Source organism: Xenopus laevis, chromosome 3S, assembly GCF_017654675.1.
Source record: "Xenopus laevis strain J_2021 chromosome 3S, Xenopus_laevis_v10.1, whole genome shotgun sequence".
NCBI lineage: Eukaryota > Metazoa > Chordata > Amphibia > Anura > Pipidae > Xenopus > Xenopus laevis.
The window spans coordinates 99506970-99526749 of record NC_054376.1 but is presented as its reverse complement, the minus strand read 5'-3'; the positions used below and the strand labels follow the sequence as shown (position 1 = coordinate 99526749).

The following is a 19780-nucleotide window of genomic DNA, read 5'->3' as shown; positions in this document are numbered from 1 at the left end:
AAGGGATAACTCCCAAAACGCGTAAGGTGTCACCAGCAGGTACTCCAATAAACCCCATTTTCAGAAGTGCCGTCTGCTTCTTTGAATCTTTGCTGGAATGTGAACAAGACACAATTCCATCCAAAATGTAACCAGCCAACTAGTTCAGGCAATCGATGCAACAACAGTGTATCTAAAACGTAACTTTTAATCTCTGTTGCTGGTAAAAACTTGCTAGCACAAATAGGTCCGGACTGGGAGTAAAAATAGGCCCTGGCATTCCAAGTACACAAAGGCCCAAATAGTCCTCCACCAGCCCATTAAATAGTGACTGTCTATGGGACCTTGCAGCAGCCCCTCTGGCATTTGCCAGAACTCACAGATTGCCAGTCCGGGCCTGTGCACAAACAACACAGACTCAAAGCATATTCCACTCATAGCTGTGCAGGACCATGTCCCTAAAATGACACTTACTCACTCTAATGTGTTACAGTTTTGTTTTCTAATATTACTGTGAATATTTAGTCTGAAGACAGCCAACAAATAAATACAACCAGACAAGAAGTCTAACTGGGAATCAGGAACAGAAACAACACAGGTGTTGTCACTATGAGGCAATGTTTATTAAGAAGTACATCATACCTCCAAACTGTCCCGTTTTGAGTGAAACAGTCCCGGTTTTGACAGCTCAGCACGCAGTCCCGGATTTGTACTGATATTTCCCGAGTTTCTCTTTGATCTGTTGCACTGAACAGCCAGAAAAAGATACAAAGTTTCTAACTTAAGATACATACTTAAGATATTTTTGTAACAGTTTAAGATAAGATAAGAACGAAGACTGACAGCTGCAATTCACCTTCATTAGCAGGCCCGGATTTGTGGAGAGGCCGCCAAGGCCCGGGCCTAGGGCGGCAGAATTTTAGGGGGCGGCATGCTGCCCAACCAGACCCACATTAGTTCAGAAACACTGGGTATGCACAAGAGATAAAATACACCAATCCCCATTGCTCTGGCCCAGATGATGAAAATTTCAGAGAATAAAACTATGTAAATCCGGCCCTGTTCATTAGCCAAACTGTAGAACCATAGAAATGCGTTCAAACTTTCATAATCTACCAAATTTTGTAAATTGGACGTGGTAATTAGGGGGTGTGGTCACAAAAATGGGCGTGGTCAAAACATTGTCCCTCCTTCTGTTTCCAAAATGTTGGGCGGTATGAAGTGTACATTTAGTGCTCCCCACAGTCCAGCAGTGTGACTGCTCTCAAGGAGATTCTGAGAGGCATCTATCAAATCAAGTAAGTATGATAAATATGCCCCTAAAAAACCCAACAGGAATGAATTTGAGGTTGGTCATAGCTGCAAGTCCTAATTTCACTCTTTCATAACTATTGTCCCTTGTGAGAACAGCACTTTGTACACTAGGGATCAAGGGTTACTGGGGGGAGGCAAAAGCATTTCCCAGACAGGGCACAGCAAATATCAATGTAGTAGCGTAGCGTGAGGCCTGAGTGAAACGCATGAGGATGACCAACGCTATAAATATAAAGGATTATGGAGTGCATGTTGCAAAGCCCCTCGGTAGATGGCAGCAGAGCGCTTGTATGTTGTCCTTCACACACGATTGGTTAACGCTTCAAGTACCACGTGGTAACGGTCACGTGATATACAGATAAGAAGCTGGAAGTCGGAGGCATTTGAATTAAACATTGTCTTTATGAATTGATTCTCCCCGTACCCGACTGTTATACCTCTTATATTTCTCTTGCGTGCCTTCCCGGCCAATACCTGCTGACAGAAATCCGCGTCCTCCAGCTACTCGTCGGCCATGGCTGCAAATGTGTTTCCTAAGGTGAGCGATTAGCAATTGTTGCTTTGTACAGGTAAAGGCCTGTCCTGCCTGGTCCTCCCTCACTGTAGGCTCATTGCCATCAAACAACTCCTAGTTACACCATACAGCCAGCTTAGCGATCCTACAGAACAAAATAGTAGTTTGTGAGCTTCACAGCCACATCATTTTATGTGAGTCCAATAACCTGCTGCAACAGGAGAATACAGGTAAGCAGGGCTGTCATATGAAACCATGGGGCCCTGTACAAGGGTAATATCATTATGGCCTCAGCCCCTCCCCCAGCAGTGTAGAGGTTAAGGGTCAGGTCACACGATCAAATTCGGGGAGATTAGTCGCCCAATGACAAATCTCCTGTTCTTCGGGTTGACTAATCTCCCCGAACTGCCTCCCGCCAACTAGAATTTAAATCGCCGACAGGATGGCACTCGGGTCGATTCATTCCCGAAGTTTCCTTTTAAGGCGACTAATCTCCCCAAATCTGCCTGTGTACCCCGACCCTAAGAACCCTTAGTGTCTAACATAGGTATTTTAGCCCAGATACCCCTGTGGTGGATCTTTTATGCTTTCCACTGCAGGGGAATTAAACACAGCCCTTTCTTCTGGATCACTTGGATCTCACTAAAGCTCCCCATAGACGCAAAGATTTTTCTTGATTTTAGCGAAGTCCGACCAATTCTTCGAAATTATCGTGAAGTTAGTGGCATTCGAACAATCGTACATCTTACGATTTTTCAGCCGACATCTGTCAGAAAATTGAACAGCCAGGTTAAAAAGTCTTTGTTTGCAGGGCTAAGCAGGCAGCTCCCCTTTGATTTCCTGGCAAATGGTCTTTTTAGTTGATGGACAATTTGTACGATCATTCCAAGATTATCGTGGTCTCACGGTGACGATCGGATCTTTTAAAAATCTTTACATCTATGGCCAGCTTAAGGGTCAGGGCACACAGGCAGAGATTCGTTTTCCAAAGTCGCCCGAAGTTTCCTCGTGAGGCAATTTCAGGCGACTTCAGAAACAAAGCGCAGTTCAGGGAGATTAGTCATCCCAAACAAGAGGAGATTTGTTACCAGGCGACTAATCTCCCCAAATCTGTGCGTGTGCCCTGAACCGGGCACACGGGCAGATTTGAGGAGATTTAGTCGCCTGGCGACTAATCGCCTCTTCTTGGGGCGACAATCTCCCCGAACTGCCTTCCGCCTGCGGCAATGCACTCGCGGCACTTAGATTTCTGATGTCGCTCAAAGTTTCCTTGTGAAGCAACTTCTGGCGACTTCGGAAATCGAAGCGCCGTAGGTGCCATTGTGTTTTCTCATTATAGCAGGGGGAAGGCAGTTTGGGGAGATTGTCACCCCAAAGAAGAGGCAATTAGTCACCAGGCAACTAAATCTCCTCCCGAATCTGGCCGTGTGCCCCTGCCATGAAAATCAAAGAAGTGTCCCTTAACTGGATTATCTGAGCCCCCCTGCTGTCTGTGAGCTGCAGACTTGAAGGGCGGGCATGAGGTTGGGGCCTGCATGTTTTACCCTATACAGCTTTCTGTATACTGGTGGGTTTTTGGGGGTTTAGGGGGACCCTGCTGTGCTGTAATAACTTAAATTAGCTAGACCCCCCCCCCCCCTGCTGTCAGGTAGACATGCCCCAAAGATAGGGTTGCCATCTGGCCAGCATTTTACCGGCATGGCAGGAAAAAATGTTGCTTGATGCCAATGCCAAAAAATATAGGAAGGCCGGTATTTTTTTTGAGAACAGGTGGCAACCCTACCCATAGATATGTCGTTTTTTTTCAGGCCATTTTAGTGAAATACAGTAGAACCCCCATTTTACATCCCCTGATCTTAAGTTTCCCCTCATTTTACATTGTTGTTTTGTGCTCCCACCTATATATTATGCCTAATACATTTCCCTGATTTGACATAATTTTTTTTCTGGTCCCCTGAAAAACGTAAAATGGGGGTTCTACTGTATTTCACTAAAATGGTTAGAATATATTTTATAAAATAAGTGGCTTTTTCTCATAGACCCGATATTTCAAGCATTTAAGGAGAAGTCATGCTGCACTTGGGGGTGCCAAATTTTAGGCATCCCCAAGTGATTGTATTGACTTACCTGAAACCCCAGGCTGCTGCTGCTCCTATCAGCAGAAAACTGCACCGGTCTGGGGTTATACCGGTGAACACCATGGAGCGATTCTCTTCTGCTTTCTTCGCGCCGCTGCGCATGTGCGGTAGAATGAAAAGCCGAACTGCGTTTGCCCCGGGAAATATGAAGCAAGAAGAAGCCGGAAGAGAATTGCTCCATGGTGCTCACTGGTATAATCCTGGGCCGGTGCAGTTTTCTGCTGATAGGAGCAGGTAAGTCAATACAATCACTTGGGGCTGACTAAGATTTGGCACCCCCAAGTGCAGGATTACTTTCCTTTAAGGTGTTGCGTAATATTTTTGGAAGCTGATTGGACTGCAAAGGGAATATTGTACACTGTAATCATTTGCCAAGAAGTGCACAAAAACTTGATACCTGCTTAGTCTCCAATACATGATGTACAGGTATGGGACTGTTATCCAGAATGCTCTGGGCCTATGGTTTTCCTGATAAATGATCTTTCTGTAATTTGAACCTTCATACCTTAAAGGGCCTATAAAAGCTGCCGACAGGACGATGTTTCGACCAGATGTTGATCGGGCAAGGTTAAAAATCCCATCGGATCGCACTCGCACCTATTCCTTGATGTGGTCCCGCGATCCGACTGCCCGTATTGGCTGCATTATGATCCGATCGTTGGGCCCTAGGGTGTATGATTGGATCAGCCCGATATCGCCCACCTCAATGTGGGCATATCGGGGAGAGGTCTGCTCGTTTGGCAAAATCGATAAACGAGCGGATCTTTACATGTATGGCCACCTAAAGTCTACAAGAGAATCGTGTAAACATTAAATAAACCCAATAGGCTGGTTTTGCTTTTAATAAGGATTTACTACTGTATATCAAGTTTGGATCAAGTACAAGGTACTGTTTTATTATTACAGAGAAAAAGGAAATCATGGTGACCCTGCAGGTGTGACCCTAACTGCCATGTTTAATATTACAGATAGTATGAGCACTGGCTAAGCAATTACATTACTCTATTTATTTTGTATTTTAGGTCAGTGTGACATTCCGGAATCTCTCTGTCTGTTTTGCCACAGAGGACTGGGCAATTTTAACAGAGAGTGATAGAAACATGTACAAAGATGCCATCCAAGAAATCTACAGGACTCTTCTTTCTATGGGTAATGATCCATACAGAAATAAGATTTGTGTTTTTGCATTTTGTTGCTCATTTTGATGCTTTAAGAGGAACTATCGCAAAAATAAAAATTTTATATAATCTTCAGCACACTGAAATAAGAAACTTTCTAAATACATTCAATTAAAAATTCTGTACCGTTTCTGAAATCAAGTTTATCTTTACTATTCCTCTCTAATTCGTCTGATGTTCCGCTCTAATACATCTGCTAGGAAAGGAAGCCCCCCTATAAGATATATTGGATGTAACTGTCAATGAATATCTGACACTCAACTGCTGCATGAAGACAGAATGAAGAGAAACAGATGCTGAGAGCGGAATAGTGAACATAAACTTGATTATTTCAGAAACAATGCAGAATTTTTACTTGACTGTATTTAGAAAGTTTCTTATTTCAGTATGAGGAATTTTTTTTTTTTTCACTTTTTTTCGTAATAGTTCCCCTTTCGGTATCAGCCCAAAGCAAAGGGATACTGGCAACACCTTCGTGCAAAAGTACAAGGCCAAGGATAAACTATCTGAAAGGGAAAGATCATTTCTGATGGCAATGCTGAATATGGTTGTAAACAAAACCAATTATTTTCCTAGATCATTTGCAGTTGTAATATATTGTAAGCCAAATTGCTCTTGCCCTAATGCTACCCAAATTCACACTATTGGCCCCCCTCTTTAAAGGTTATTCAACTGAAAAGTAAAAAAACTTCCCTACATAGACTCCCATTCCCCCCCAAATGCCCCTAACTCTTTACTTACCCCTCGGTGCAGATTCTGTCCAGTGTAGTTCACTGCAGCCATCTTCTTCTGTTCGGTAATATTAGTGAAGTAAGTGCCATATCTGCGCAGTTGGAGCAATTTTTGCAACAAAAAGTCAGTGAAATTGCCAAAACGCAATCTCATTCCAAAGATTTCCGAAGAGCTGGAAGATGGCTGCCGAGAACTCCGCTGGACAGAATCTGCATCGAGGGGTAAGTAAGGGGCATTTGTCCGGGGTAGCTGCTAGGCTGGGGGGGAGGAGGGAGGGGGGTCTATGTAGGGTGGGGGGTAGGGTTTTTTTTACTTTACGGTTGAATTCTCCTTTAAGGTACTGTAGATCACAAGGTCACTTTGCAACAAGGAAAGATATATACAGCAATAACTTGGCACTCACAGGACTTGCTTAAAAAAAAAATGAAAAAAAATATTTATTGTGCAAAATCAACAATTTGGTCACATATTCAGACCTTTATCAAGAGCAATCATGTTCTTGATAAAGGTCGGAATATGTGACCGAAAGTTGATTAAGCAATTTTTCATATTTTGAATGCTGTGCTGTATTTTGAGTGCCGAGTTATTGCTGTGGATGGGCTTGCTGAACTACCACTTGTCACCCAGGCAGTTGGTGGATCCTTTTTGTGTGTGCCCTCCATAACTAACCGCACATCTACTGCAATATAAATATAAATGTATATGTATGTTCAGTGCTCAAGGAGAACATTACATTCAGTACTAATAATAAAAGCAAATGGAGCAGGGAGATCTGTATCCTTTTAGAATAGTTAAGTGACGATGGACCATAAAGGTAACCCTACATTCTTATGCTTTCATTTTAGGTCACAGAATTATGAATCCTAATATTTTAATGTATACTGAAGAAACAGAGAATTGTGGGGCCACAAAGAAACGAAAGTCGAATGCTGACATCCCTAGTAAGACTACTATGTTTGCATGTTGGGGAAAATTGTTGTACATGTATGGGATCTGTTCTCCACAATGCTCGGGACCGGGGGGTTTTCCAGATAAGAGATCTTTCTGTAATCTGGATCGCCATACCTTAAGTCTACTAAAACATCAATTAACCATTAATTAAACCCAATAGGATTGTTTTGCATCCAATAAAGATTAATTGGAAGAAGTACAAGGTACTGTTTCATTACTACAAGGAAAAAGGGAATAGTTTTTATACTGTATGAGTTATTTATGATAATAGAGTCTGGCTATTCCTTAATTCGAATCTTTTTGGATAATGGGTGTCCGGATAACGGATCCTATACCTATTTGTGTAAATTAATATAGAATATTTGTATATGCTAGGGAAAGGCAGGCAACTATTGGACTCCTGGTATTGAACAACTACTGTATCTGCTATTGCTCTGTATGTTGAGAGAGGGAGCTGATGCATCAGATACTTATTTTAAAATGCTCAATCACTGTTAAGGGCTTTGTAGAATACTTTTAAAATACCTGCCTCTCCATATGTCGCTGCATATAAAAACCTTGTTAAGAGTTTTTAGAGCTAATATTCTAATTTTCACAACCTATTATCATACACTATTACAACTCCTATGGATTAATGTTACTTAATTTAAATCTTTTTTCTCCTTTTATGTGCTAGAGCTACACAATGCAGTTCAGGCTCCAGATATCTTGCTCTTGGTTGAGCATGAAAAGACAGTTGGTGTTCTACCTTACCGAGAGAAAAGGGGAGCAGGCAATATGAAGTCCATGATGCTGTGTAAGTAATGTTCGGGGGTCAGAGTTTTCCAACTCCAAAAGTGGCCATAGACGTAACAATTACAATCTTTTCTAGATTGTTCATTTTCAACACAGACGTATTAGAGCTGAATCTTCAGATATACAGGTGGAAACAATAGGATTCTACCTGTATCTTAACAATTCAGTAGTAGCAGCAATGCTGATATCTGTTCTTCTCCCACCATACATGCACCGAATCGGTGTGTCTATGGCCACCTTAGATTATTTTGTGCACTAAACACATCTGTTTTATGTTTGCATTTACAAATGTGGGCTTGCCGTCACATTGCTGTTTGTATTGATCCATACACAATAGACCTTAGAATTCAATGATTGTAGGGAACTCGTTGCCATTCTGGCAGAGAATTTTTTATAGTACATAGGCGAGTTGGCACATAGCAGCGCAGGCTATGCCAAACATACAGATATTTTCCTGTTGATGCTTTACTATGGATGGATGATTACCTTCCTATTCAAATGGTTGGGAAATAGTTGGAAGCAGCATTTTGATTTCATCTGCTCCTGCAGAAGATGCTTTAAAACGGTACCGTAAGGGGCAGATTTATTAAGGGTCGAATTGAAAATTCAAATTTTCTATAAAAAACAAAAAAACTTTTATGGTCAAAACTGTCAAATACAACTAGGGAATTATCCAAACTCTGTTCAGGTTTTTGAAAAAATGTGAATTTTCCAGATTTATCATACTTCGGCCCTTTAAAATCTAAAATTCGACTATTCGCCACCTAAAACCTGCCAAATTACTGTATAAGTAAATGGGAGAAGTCCAGGGATCAATTTGGTGATGTTTGTAACCCTACTGATATTCAAGTTTTTTTTCGGAGAAAAAACTTTAATCAAGTTTGGTCGAATTCGATTCGAGTTTTTGAGTCGGTAAAATTCGTTTTACATATTTGATTTTATTAATAAATATTAGGGATGCACCAAATCCAGGATTCAGCCTTTTTCAGCAGGTTTCGTATTCGGCTGAACTGAATCCCAATTTGCATATGAAAATTAGGGGCGGGGAGGGAAATTGCGTGACTTTGTCATAAAACAAGGAATTAAAAAAATTTTTTCCTTCCTTCCTCCTTTGCATATGCAAATTAGTATTTGGTTCGGTATTCGGACGAATCTTTCGCGAAGGATTACGGGGTTTGTCCGAATCTAAAATAGTAGATTCGGTGCATCCCTAATAAACGAATTTTGAGTACAATTGAAATCATGCGAGTTAAAAAAACTTGCATGAATTTGAAATTCGACCCTTGATAAATGCGCCTCTAAGCTTTATGCCATTATTACTGTATATTAAAAATGGCCAGTGGTAGGATTTGTTTGCAGAGGACAGTGGAGTCTGTGTAAGGCAGACTCTGCATGTAGATGTGTTAACACCTTTTACAGAAGTTAATGTGTATCAACTGTTATTATTATGATTTTTATTATTAATAAACTGCACATCCTCTTCTTTCCTTCTAGCAACTGAAGAAAAACAGGATCAGAGTTCTCTTAGTCACAGTACATGTGAAAGCACAAACATCCAGGAAAGTAAGTTGATAATGTGACGGTTGTTTCTCTTTGTCAGGTGAGAATAATGATTAATTGCCCAAATAAAAACCATCAATAAATGACTAAGCAACTGGTACTACCAAAACGTTGGTGTGTTTGCTCTAGATTCCATACAGACAATTCTAGAGCACAACAAACTTATTAGACAAGCATACCTCCAAAGTTCAGTTGCTCCTTAAAGGAACAGTTCAGTGTGAAAATAAAAACTGGGTAAATAGATAGGCTGTGCAAAATAAAAAATGTTTCTAATATAGTTAGTTAGCCAAAAATGTAATATATAAAGGCTGGAGTGAACAGATGTCTAATAAAACAGCCAGAATCCAACTTCCTGCTTTTCAGCTCTATAACTCTGAGCTAGTCAGTGACTTGAAGGGGGGCCATATGGTACATTTCTGTTCAGTGAGTTTGCAATTGATCCTCAGCATTCAGCTCAGATTCAAAAGCAACAGATATGACCCATGTGGCTCCCCCTCAAGTCTCTGATTGGTTACTGCCTGGTAACCACGGTAACCAGTCAGTGTAAACCAAGAGAGATGAAAAGCAGGAAGTAGACTCCTTGTTATACATCAAATATACATCAAATCTCTCCAGCCTTTATACATTACATTTTTGGCTAACTAACTATATTAGAAACATTTTTTATTTTGCACAGCCTATCTATTTACCCAGTTTTTATTTTTATACTGAACAATTCCTTTAACATCCTCACCCTCATCTCTACAGTTTTTACACATGGGCAAATAAATCATAGCTGCCATCTTACTTACGTAGAGGACTGCAATATGGTGCCCTTCAGAGTGATGGGGGAAATTCAATTTGCAATAGGCTCTGCATGACCTGTAAGTGGTATTTTACAAAACCAAATAAAAAAAAAAAACATAGCAATTAGGGGCAGGAAGAGGGGCTCTATAACATACTGAAAAGTTGGGTAAAAGGGTTGTCTTGTCCTTTAAAGGAAAAATATACCACATTTTTCAGCTTAGTGCCTACAGTCTAACCTGCCAAAAAATACAGCACACTGCTGAGCCTCGCATAGGCAATCTGCTCGCCCTATACACCACAGGATCTTCCCCACCGTACGTTGTAGAGGATTGCTATTTGGTGTGGGTGCTGAGGGTCTGTTACACAGTACAGAACATTACCTGAATCTCTAAAAAAGAAGCCAGCGCCACAGGCACCGGGCAAAACAAACAAATATAGGGCAATAACGTTTTGCAAATGACCCCCTTATTTCTGTGCACAGGTTTTATTGTAGCTTCACCGTGCTATGTGTAACCCCTTCTTATCCACCACCACAATTATATATAGCCTTTTAGGGAAGAGGGGTTGCTTCTTGCCTCGTGGGCCTTATAGGTGGATACTCACAAACATATGGTTCAAATAGGCGTAAAAAATCTTTGTTGTCCCAGCGCGTATCCTTTAGAACTGTGAAGTAGATGCGGCAGCGAAATAGTGTAATATTGCCTTTAATATATTTAAAAATGTAACATTAAAATTGCACTCACATGGCATTCCGCAATAATAGCATGTATAGCATATCGTCCTAGAGAGGCTTTCTCTCCACGCCTATCCACAATCGGAAATCCTGCTGCCAGAGCGCTCGTGGCTTTAGGGTCCCTTGCAGTATATCGGCGGGTCGCTCTCCTATGGCGTGCTATTCCGTGCTCCGTGCCTTACGCGTTTCGTCTATCACTTCGTCCGATTGTGGATAGGCGTGGAGAGAAAGCCTCTCTAGGACGATATGCTATACATGCTATTATTGCGGAATGCCATGTGAGTGCAATTTTAATGTTACATTTTTAAATATATTAAAGGCAATATTACACTATTTCGCTGCCGCATCTACTTCACAGTTCTAAAGGATACGCGCTGGGACAACAAAGATTTTTTACGCCTATTTGAACCATATGTTTGTGAGTATCCACCTATAAGGCCCACGAGGCAAGAAGCAACCCCTCTTCCCTAAAAGGCTATATATAATTGTGGTGGTGGATAAGAAGGGGTTACACATAGCACGGTGAAGCTACAATAAAACCTGTGCACAGAAATAAGGGGGTCATTTGCAAAACGTTATTGCCCTATATTTGTTTGTTTTGCCCGGTGCCTGTGGCGCTGGCTTCTTTTTTAGGTATTATTTTGTGGACTTGAGGGATACAAGTGAGAGCCGGCAGGGGATTGTGAACACAACCAAACCTAGCACTATAATTTGGACTGATTACCTGAATCTCCCCAGAGTACACTACAGAGCAATGTTTGCTGAGCATTTCATAGGCTTCTTCCCACAGTACAACACTGCAGAGCACTGCACAGGACTGCTTTTCACCAATACAGTACACAGCATTAGAAACTTTTCCATTCCCAGTTCACCGCAGAGCACTGCACCCACTACCTCTACCCAACTTTACATTAGTCAGGGCCTCTGTTTTCCTCTGCACATAGCAGAGCAATAAACGGCACTCCTTCCCCAAGAACCTTAGTCTGTATTGTGAGCTTCGTACAGATCTGTGAGCTTAGTACAGTACTATGTGGAGGGGATATGGAAAACAAAAGTAGCAGTAGAAGTTGCTGGGTTCCCTAACTGACAGGAGCAGTATACTGGAAGATGCAGGCAGGAGACAAGTGGCTGACAAATGATCCAGTTAGTAGGCAGAAAAGGTATTTAGAACAGAGCTTCCGGGAGGTTATATTTGTCATGTTAAAAAAAAAAAAAAAAAATCACCTAGAAAAAAACTGCTCAAAACTCTCCAATACCTGGAAAATATGTATTGCTGAAAAAATCTCTTGTTTGGTAAGTATAAAATCAATGAGGATAGACCAGGTAAATGTACCAGCAATTTGGTATACATTTGGCATCTGAAGAATTAACCCTTTGAGTGCAGGTCTTGGCAGCTCAGCTTAAAGGGGTTGCTTGCTTTCCAACACTTTCAGTTCCGTTGTTTTTAGATAGTCTACCAGAAATAAAGACTTTTTTTCAATTGCTTTCTTTTTGCAACCATTTTTCAAATATTGAAATTTAGTTTCATTTTTCTTTCTAAAGCAGCTCTGGGGGGTAGTCACTGACACTGTAACTGTTCTAAATTGATACATTAAGTGGATACATTTATCTTTAGCCCTGCTGAGCAGAATCCCTGAGTTTCCATTAGGGCAAGGCAGACATGGCGTTTTTACGTTGCTTTTTGCTTTTAAAAAAAAAAACAAAAAAAAACCTCTGTCGGGTGTAAACACGCCGCTGAAACCACATGAGACCTTCGTTATGCGTTTTTCAGCATGTAGGCTTCTTTTCCCAACATGCACTTCTCATTGTTCTCGTTCCCCATAATTCCACTGGCTGGAAATAGAAAAGCTATGTAGAAATAGAAAAACTATTTACATGCAAAATGGAGCAGGAATGATCATCAATACGCAACGTAATTAGGTCAACGGCCGTAAAAACGTATATGCGTCATTTATCTGGCGAGAATTTGGACGCTATATTTAAAGGAGACATATAGGATAAATGAAAAAACCCTAATTTTATAGGCAAATAATATACAGTAATATATGGTGTTGCTTTTACATGGTGCTAAAAATTATCTTTAAAAATAGCCCCATTATTGGAGCTCTTATTGGATGTTCTCTGGTCCCTGTCTGTGTTTCAAATAAGGGGTGGGCGTGTCCTAACTGTTCCTGCCAGAAGCACAGTAGGAGGGGGAGAGCCAATAACAGCCCTGCAGTCACACAAGCACAGGCTTTAGCTCCCTATCAGTGCAGTGAGCCGGCTCCCCTGCACAGCCTAGGAAGTCAGGGAGCAGGAAGTGGAAGAGAAGGGAGGGATTATTAGGGATTTTGCAGAAATATTCAATAAATCATCTTGAAACTACTTTTTATAGCACAATTCTTCTATATCTAAAGGAGTATAATGCACTTGTGCATTCTTATTTTTAACACAAAATGTCTCCTTTAAAATATGCTGCGTATTTATGTAAAGTGTGGTTTCAAACTTGCAGATCCCATAGAGTCTATAGATTTGGTAGTTTGTTGACGTATTGGCGTTTCTGATAAAAACGCCAATACTGGCGTCCCGTGGCGGATTTCAGCTTGCAAGCGCCCTGTGAGAATTGCCATGGCGTTTTCCAATTAGTTTCAGTGGTAGTGCAGCTTATGCTTATTTGCGATTTTTTTTTTTTTTTTAAAAAAACACAACGTAAAAACGTCACGTCTGGCCTTGACCTTAAGGCAGCTGTTAGAATTGATACAATTGTTGCTAATGCTCCAGAGATGCTGCTGAGAAATGTATCAACTGTGTAGCAATCTAACAATTGTTCTAGTTCAGAATCTGCCCCTGGATCACTGAGCTGTCCGACTGAAACACCAGAGACAGGAACATTAAACTGTATACTTCCGTTTTGGAAAAATAGTCAAAAATAAAACATGGAAAGTAATTGGGGAAAAAAATCTTTATTTCTGCTGAACAATCTGAAAACTGAAAAAAGTTTTGTAAGGTGAATAACCCCCTTTAACCTAGCAGTGTTTTTCCCCATAGGAGGAAAAAATAATCTGGAATATAGATTCTACTAAGCTGGCACACTGTACTTCCATGTCAGCTCTGCAGATCTATGAGCAATGACTCGTAAGTGCCACCCGCAGTAGAATCTACAGTTATGGCAGACATGGACCATAGTGCTGACACCAAAGATTTGAGGCATCAGGTTTCACTTTGATGTATGCTACACTAAGGGGCAGATTTATAAAGGGTCATACTGAAAATTTGAATTTTCAATTTTTTTTATGGTCAAAACTGTCATTTGACTAGGGAATTATCCTACTCACGTGATTTGAGATTTATCATACTCTTGTCCTTTAAGAAATCAAATTTGACTATTTGCCACCTAAAACCTGCCTAATTGTGTATAAGTCAACGGGAGGTGTCCAGTTCGCACTTTGGAGATGTTCGCAGCCTTCCTGACATTCGAGTAAAAACACGAATCGAATTTGAATCAAATTCGATTCGAGTTTTCAGGTTGTTTAAATTCATCCGAGTTTTTACAATTCGATTTTACTAATAAATTTCCCTAAGATGAATTTCGAATTCAATCAAATTTCAGGGAGTTTTTAAAAAAAAAAAAAACAAAAAAAACTTGCAGAAATTCGAAATTCAACCCTTGATAAATGTGCCTTCCCGTGTTGGATTGTAACGAGCAGCAAGCAGAAATTAAAGGACCCTGGCTCATAAGCTTCATTAAAAACAAGTTCAATAAAAAGATCCAAAAGTTAATAAAGGTAATACCATCCGTGACTTTTTAATTAGTAAATTGTGTAATGTGCCTCAATTAGGGAAACAGCATGCCTATGCTATATGTGGCACAGTAGCTGTCCCCTATGAATTCTTGTCAAAGTACTATGTTCAGTGTAGAATATTTCCAGTGGAAACCATTCAGTGCTAGAATGGTAGGAAGGAAACAACCTTGGTTAAATGTGGCAAAACCTGAAACCACACCTCTACAGGTATGTGTCCCCCAGAGAAGTGGCTGTTACAGGGCCCTCTAAGGTTCCCAATTACAAAACTCCAAACCTCTTCATGAAATAGACAATCCGCTCATAGTGAAGTAAAAGGACAACACTAAAAGCATCTGTGCACAGATCTGCGTGTCTGTCTTTAAATTTTCACAAGCAAAGTTATGTCTGTTACGGTTAGTTACGCTGTTTTTTCGTTTTATTAGCAGCAGCTCCTGCCTTATCTATATTCCCATTACCTATTAAAAAAGAAGAGGAGGAAGTGTACCCTGTGTTTCCTTGTCCATCGAGAAGGGGATTCACAGAAAAGGATGCAAGTAAGCTATTTTACAATTTATATATATAATTTTTTTTAAATAAAAAGCACACGGTTATATAACATAGAAGTTGGACAAAACTACTTCCAATTTAGCTTGTCCTTTGTCACTTCTTGGTTCCCCCTAGTGAACAGTAATGGAGTAATTGCTATTTCACAGACAAGCATACTGTATAGTGAGATGTTCCCTGTTGTTTCAAAGCCTAACAAGGGTTGCAGCATAGAGTTTATTTATACAGTACTTTTAGCTACCTTTTAGGGGAAGGAGTTGAGTTTTGGGGTTAATAAAACAATTTGCCATTAGTGCTTCATAATGGCAAAAATATGGAGAGATATATATAATTTTTTGTATGCAAAATAGGTTTAAAGGAGAATAACCCTTTAAGAAAAAATCCCATACCCCCTCCCCCCGGGGAAATGCCCCATACTTTATACTTACCTCTCGGCGCAGATTCTGGCATCTGAGTTCCACGCAGCCATCTTCTGGGTCTTCGTGTCTTCTTCCGGCAAGCTTTGTGAGTTTCGGCGCATGCGCAGTTGTCGCACACCGGCAAATTCCTCCAACTGCGCATGCACCACTCAGCTTGCCGAAGACCCGGAAGATGGCTGCTTTAAGTATAAAGTATGGGGAAGTTCCCCGGGGAGGGGGGCAGTTGGGGTCTCTGTGGGGTGGGGGTACAGGTTTTTTTGTTAAAGTGTTGAATTCTCCTTTAATGGCTTTTCAAGTTCCAATTGGGCTTCTGTTTAGCAACAGTGAGTGTGTGTGTGTGTGTATATATATATATATATATATATATATATATATATATATATATATATATATATATATATATATATATATATATATATATATATATTATGGGTGTATACAGTCAATGTATTACTTCTCCAGTGTAAACAATCCCAACTTGACCAGCCTTTCTTCATAACTAAGACCTTCAATATCCTTTAGCAGCTTAGTAGCTTTTCTTTTGACACTAATTCAGTAATGTTCTGTTTAAGTAATGGGAGACCAAAACGACTGCACTGCTTGTTCTAGATGAGGCTTTACTGGTTACCCACTCCTAACTCCAATCTATAGTCAGTCCTTTTAATTCAGGACAATTCCTAGCTGGCCCTTCCTCTTGCTGACTGGCAGTAACATCAATTTTTTTTTATTAAAAATTTTTAGTGTAGAATGAAAAAACCCCCACATATTAAACGTTTAAATCGCTAAGTCTCTTTATTAAGAAATAACTTACAGAAACTCCGCTTGCACTCCTCTTCAGAAAAGTAGACACGACAACAATCCACCATGCGGCGCTCTATTTCTCCTCCCTGGCTATCTCCTATAAGGAAAGCAGGGAGGAGAAATCAAGCTCCGCCTGATGGGTCGCCTTTTCTGCAGAGGAGCGCAAGCGGAGTTTCAAGAAGTTATTACTTAAGACTTAGGGATTTAAAAGTTTAATATGTCTTTTTTTTTTCCATTCTTCACTAACATTTTTTAATAAAAAAAAATTGAACTGTAAATTTTAAAGGACCAGTAACAAAGTATTTTTTACTGATCGTGGCATGTGTTTGCATTGCATTACCATAAGTAATACATGTTATGCAGCAAGATGGCTCAAATCCACTAATCAATCCATACAGAAATTGGTGGCTCATATAGAGGCAAATTATTTTCAGGGTTGGCTAATAACACAGTACGAGTGCCAGATTTGGTCACTGGTAGGCCAGTTTTTTAATTTAGTGATTAGCTTTCCCACCACAGGTTAAATCATACATCGCATACATAATTGTATAGTACAGTCAAAAACATTTTTAGTGAATGGCAATTCTGCATGATTCCATGAGCATTCTCTTTCAAGTCTTTTTTTTTAGGTTTTTTTTTTTTTTTTACAGATTTTATATTTTTCTTTTTTCTTTCAGGCCCTGCCAGTTCCAGGGTGACTAGAGAAGAGAAATCTACATCCACACATTCAGTGAAACAACGAGCCAGTATTTTGAATAAACCTACTAAAAACAATGTTTACTTACAGAGAACACTAAACTTTGTCTACGAGATTAAGCCAAGTTTTATTTACTGTCCCCAGTACGACCAGTTACAGGACAAACCTTTTAAATGTAATCGGTGTTGCAAATCTTACCCATCCAATGCACAGCTAATGGTTCACCAGTGGAATCACAGGTAGAGAAGAGTTTGTGTGCAAATCATCAGGGGCCTTAAAAACAGCTTTTATAATAAAACAATTTATTTGCCAATATATATTTTTAGTGTTTGGATATGCAAGTTATATTTTTTTTGTTGTAAGTTTCATATCTGTAAAACAGTACTTTGAAACTGTGGGGCCAGCCCTCCAATGGAGGCTCAGCCTACAGGCCAGTTAAGGTGACATTTGAGGATAATGCAAATACAGTCATATGAAAAAGTTTGGGAACCCCTCTTTAAGTCTTTGGAATTTTGTTTATAATTGGCTGAGCTTTCAAAGTAGCATCTTCCTTTTAATACATAACATGCCTTATGTTAACAGTAGTATTTCAGCAGTGACAGTATATTGGATTAACTGAAAATATGCATCATAACAAAATTAGATCAGTGCATAAATTTGGGCACCCCAACAGAGATATTACATCAATACTTAGTTGAATCTCCTTTTGCAAATGTAACGGCCTCTAGACACTTCCTATAGCCTTTGATGAGTATCTGGATGGTGGTACTATTCAGCCATACAAAATCTCTGCAGTTCAGTTAAATGTGATGGCTGCCGAGCATGGACAGCCTGCTTCAAATCATCCCATAGATTTTCCATGATATTCAAGTCGGGGAACTGACGGCCATTCCAGAATATTGTACTTGTCCCTCTGCATAAATGCCTTTGTAGATTTCCAAGTGTGTTGTCCTTGTCTTGTTGGAATATCCAACCCCTGCGTAACTTCAACTTCGTGACTGATGCTTGAACATTTTCCTGAAGAATTTGTTGATATTGGGTTGAATTCATCCGACCCTTGAATTTAACAAGGGCCCCAGTCCCTGAACTCGCCACACAGCCCCACAGCATGATGGAACCTCCACCAAATTTGACAGTAGGTAGCAGGTGTTTTTCTTGGAATGCGGTGTTCTTCTTCCGCCATGCAAATCTTTTTGTTATGACCAAATAACTAGATTTTTGTCTCATCAGCCCAAAGCAGTTTGTTCCAAAATGACGGTAGCTTGTCTAAATGAGCTTTTGCATACAACAAGCAACTGTTTGTGTGTGAGTGCAGAAAGGGCTTCTTTCTCATCACCCTGCCATACAGATGTTCTTTGTGCAAATTGCGCTGAATTGTAGAACGATGTACAGATACACCATCTGCAGAAAGATGTTCTAGCAGGTCTTTGGGGGTGACCTTTGGGTTGTCTGTAACCATTCTCACAATCCTCCGCATATGCCGCTCCTGTATTTTTCTTGATCTGCCAGACCTGGGTTTTACAGCAGCTGTGCCTGTGGCCTTCCATTTCCTCATTACATTCCTTACAGTTGAAACTGACAGTTTAAACCTCTGAGATAGCTTTTTGTAGCCTTTCCTTAAACTATAATAGTGAACAATCTTTGTTTTCAGATCTTTTGAGAGTTGCTTTGAGGATCCCATACGATCACTCTTCAGAGGAGAGTCAAATAGAAGCACAACTTGCAATTGGCCACATTAAGTACCTTTTCTCATGATTGGACACACCTGCCTATGAAGATCAAGGTTTAACAAACGAATCCAACCAATTTGGTGTTGCCGGTAATCTGTGTTGAGCAGTTTCATGCATTCAAATTAGCACATTTTTGCACAGCCAGATTTTCACATTTGATTTAATTTCATAGAACTGAATACTGCTTCACTAAAAATCTTTATTCAGAAAACACCCCAGTACTCAGATGTTCCTGAAAAATGAAAGACATCAATGTTGTCTTTTTTTTTTTTGTTTAAAGTGGAGTAAATAATTATGCAGGCTGAGAGGGGTTCCCAAACTTTTTCATATGACTGTATGCTTTCCTTGATATCACTGCAATGGGTGAGATTTGGGATGAATGCTTGTATGCTGTATAACTGTTCCTGAACGGCTTATACACCAATGTGTTTCTATATCTGTAACCTTTATATTAGCTAAGGGTGGCCCTGAACAAAGACTGGTCCTTCAAGGAGGTTCTTAAACCAATAAAGTAAAGGTGTCTTTTGATACAAAAGGCTGCTCAGTTTGTAAAATATTTATCTATGGGTAATTTTCCATTTCAAGTATCAACTGGACTCACAGGATTATATTCCATATGGGTGGTGTCCTCTACTGGAACACTCACTACACCTTTCCAAACTATCTCCAGAAGAAATATCAGCACAAGGACTATTTTTTAGACCTTTTTTTTAAAAAAAAAAATTTATTGGTAATCAAAGGCAAACAAAGAGAACTTTACAATGCCCATTGGCAAGCGATCGCTGGAGTGGTGTACAAATCTGCATCTTTGTGGAGTATGGAACACTGGAAATGAATGTTCTGAAGATATGGCATTACACCATCTGCTGAAATGTGATTTGGCAGAAGACAGAACACTATATACCTAAATGCATAATGCAAACGATAAAGTCTGAGTGAAGCAAAATAACGATCTGGGGTGGTTTTTCCATGGTTTGGAGTAGGCCCGTGCCTGGTTTTAAGGTGCAGTATACCCCTTATCAACATTAGTATCACTTACTTGTTATACAGCAGGGAATACTACTTTTCCCCTGCTGTATTTATTAAATATGCATTGCTATTTTTATTTGCACTATACGTGGCAAAATC

General features: G+C 40.1%; 1 protein-coding gene across 3 annotated transcripts; it reads left to right on the top strand.

The window, feature by feature from the left end:
* The first annotated feature begins 1152 nt into the window (after positions 1–1152).
* XB5729191.S (uncharacterized XB5729191 S homeolog) lies at positions 1153–19180 on the top strand. 3 transcript variants are annotated; one of them, XM_018254437.2, is made up of 7 exons: positions 1153–1277; positions 4968–5094; positions 6701–6796; positions 7483–7602; positions 9096–9164; positions 14885–14995; positions 16903–17237. In XM_018254437.2, exons 2-7 carry the CDS (start codon positions 5046–5048, stop codon positions 17163–17165), a joined length of 708 nt encoding a protein of 235 aa, XP_018109926.1. In that variant the 5' UTR covers positions 1153–1277; positions 4968–5045; the 3' UTR covers positions 17166–17237.
* The last annotated feature ends 600 nt before the right edge of the window (positions 19181–19780 follow it).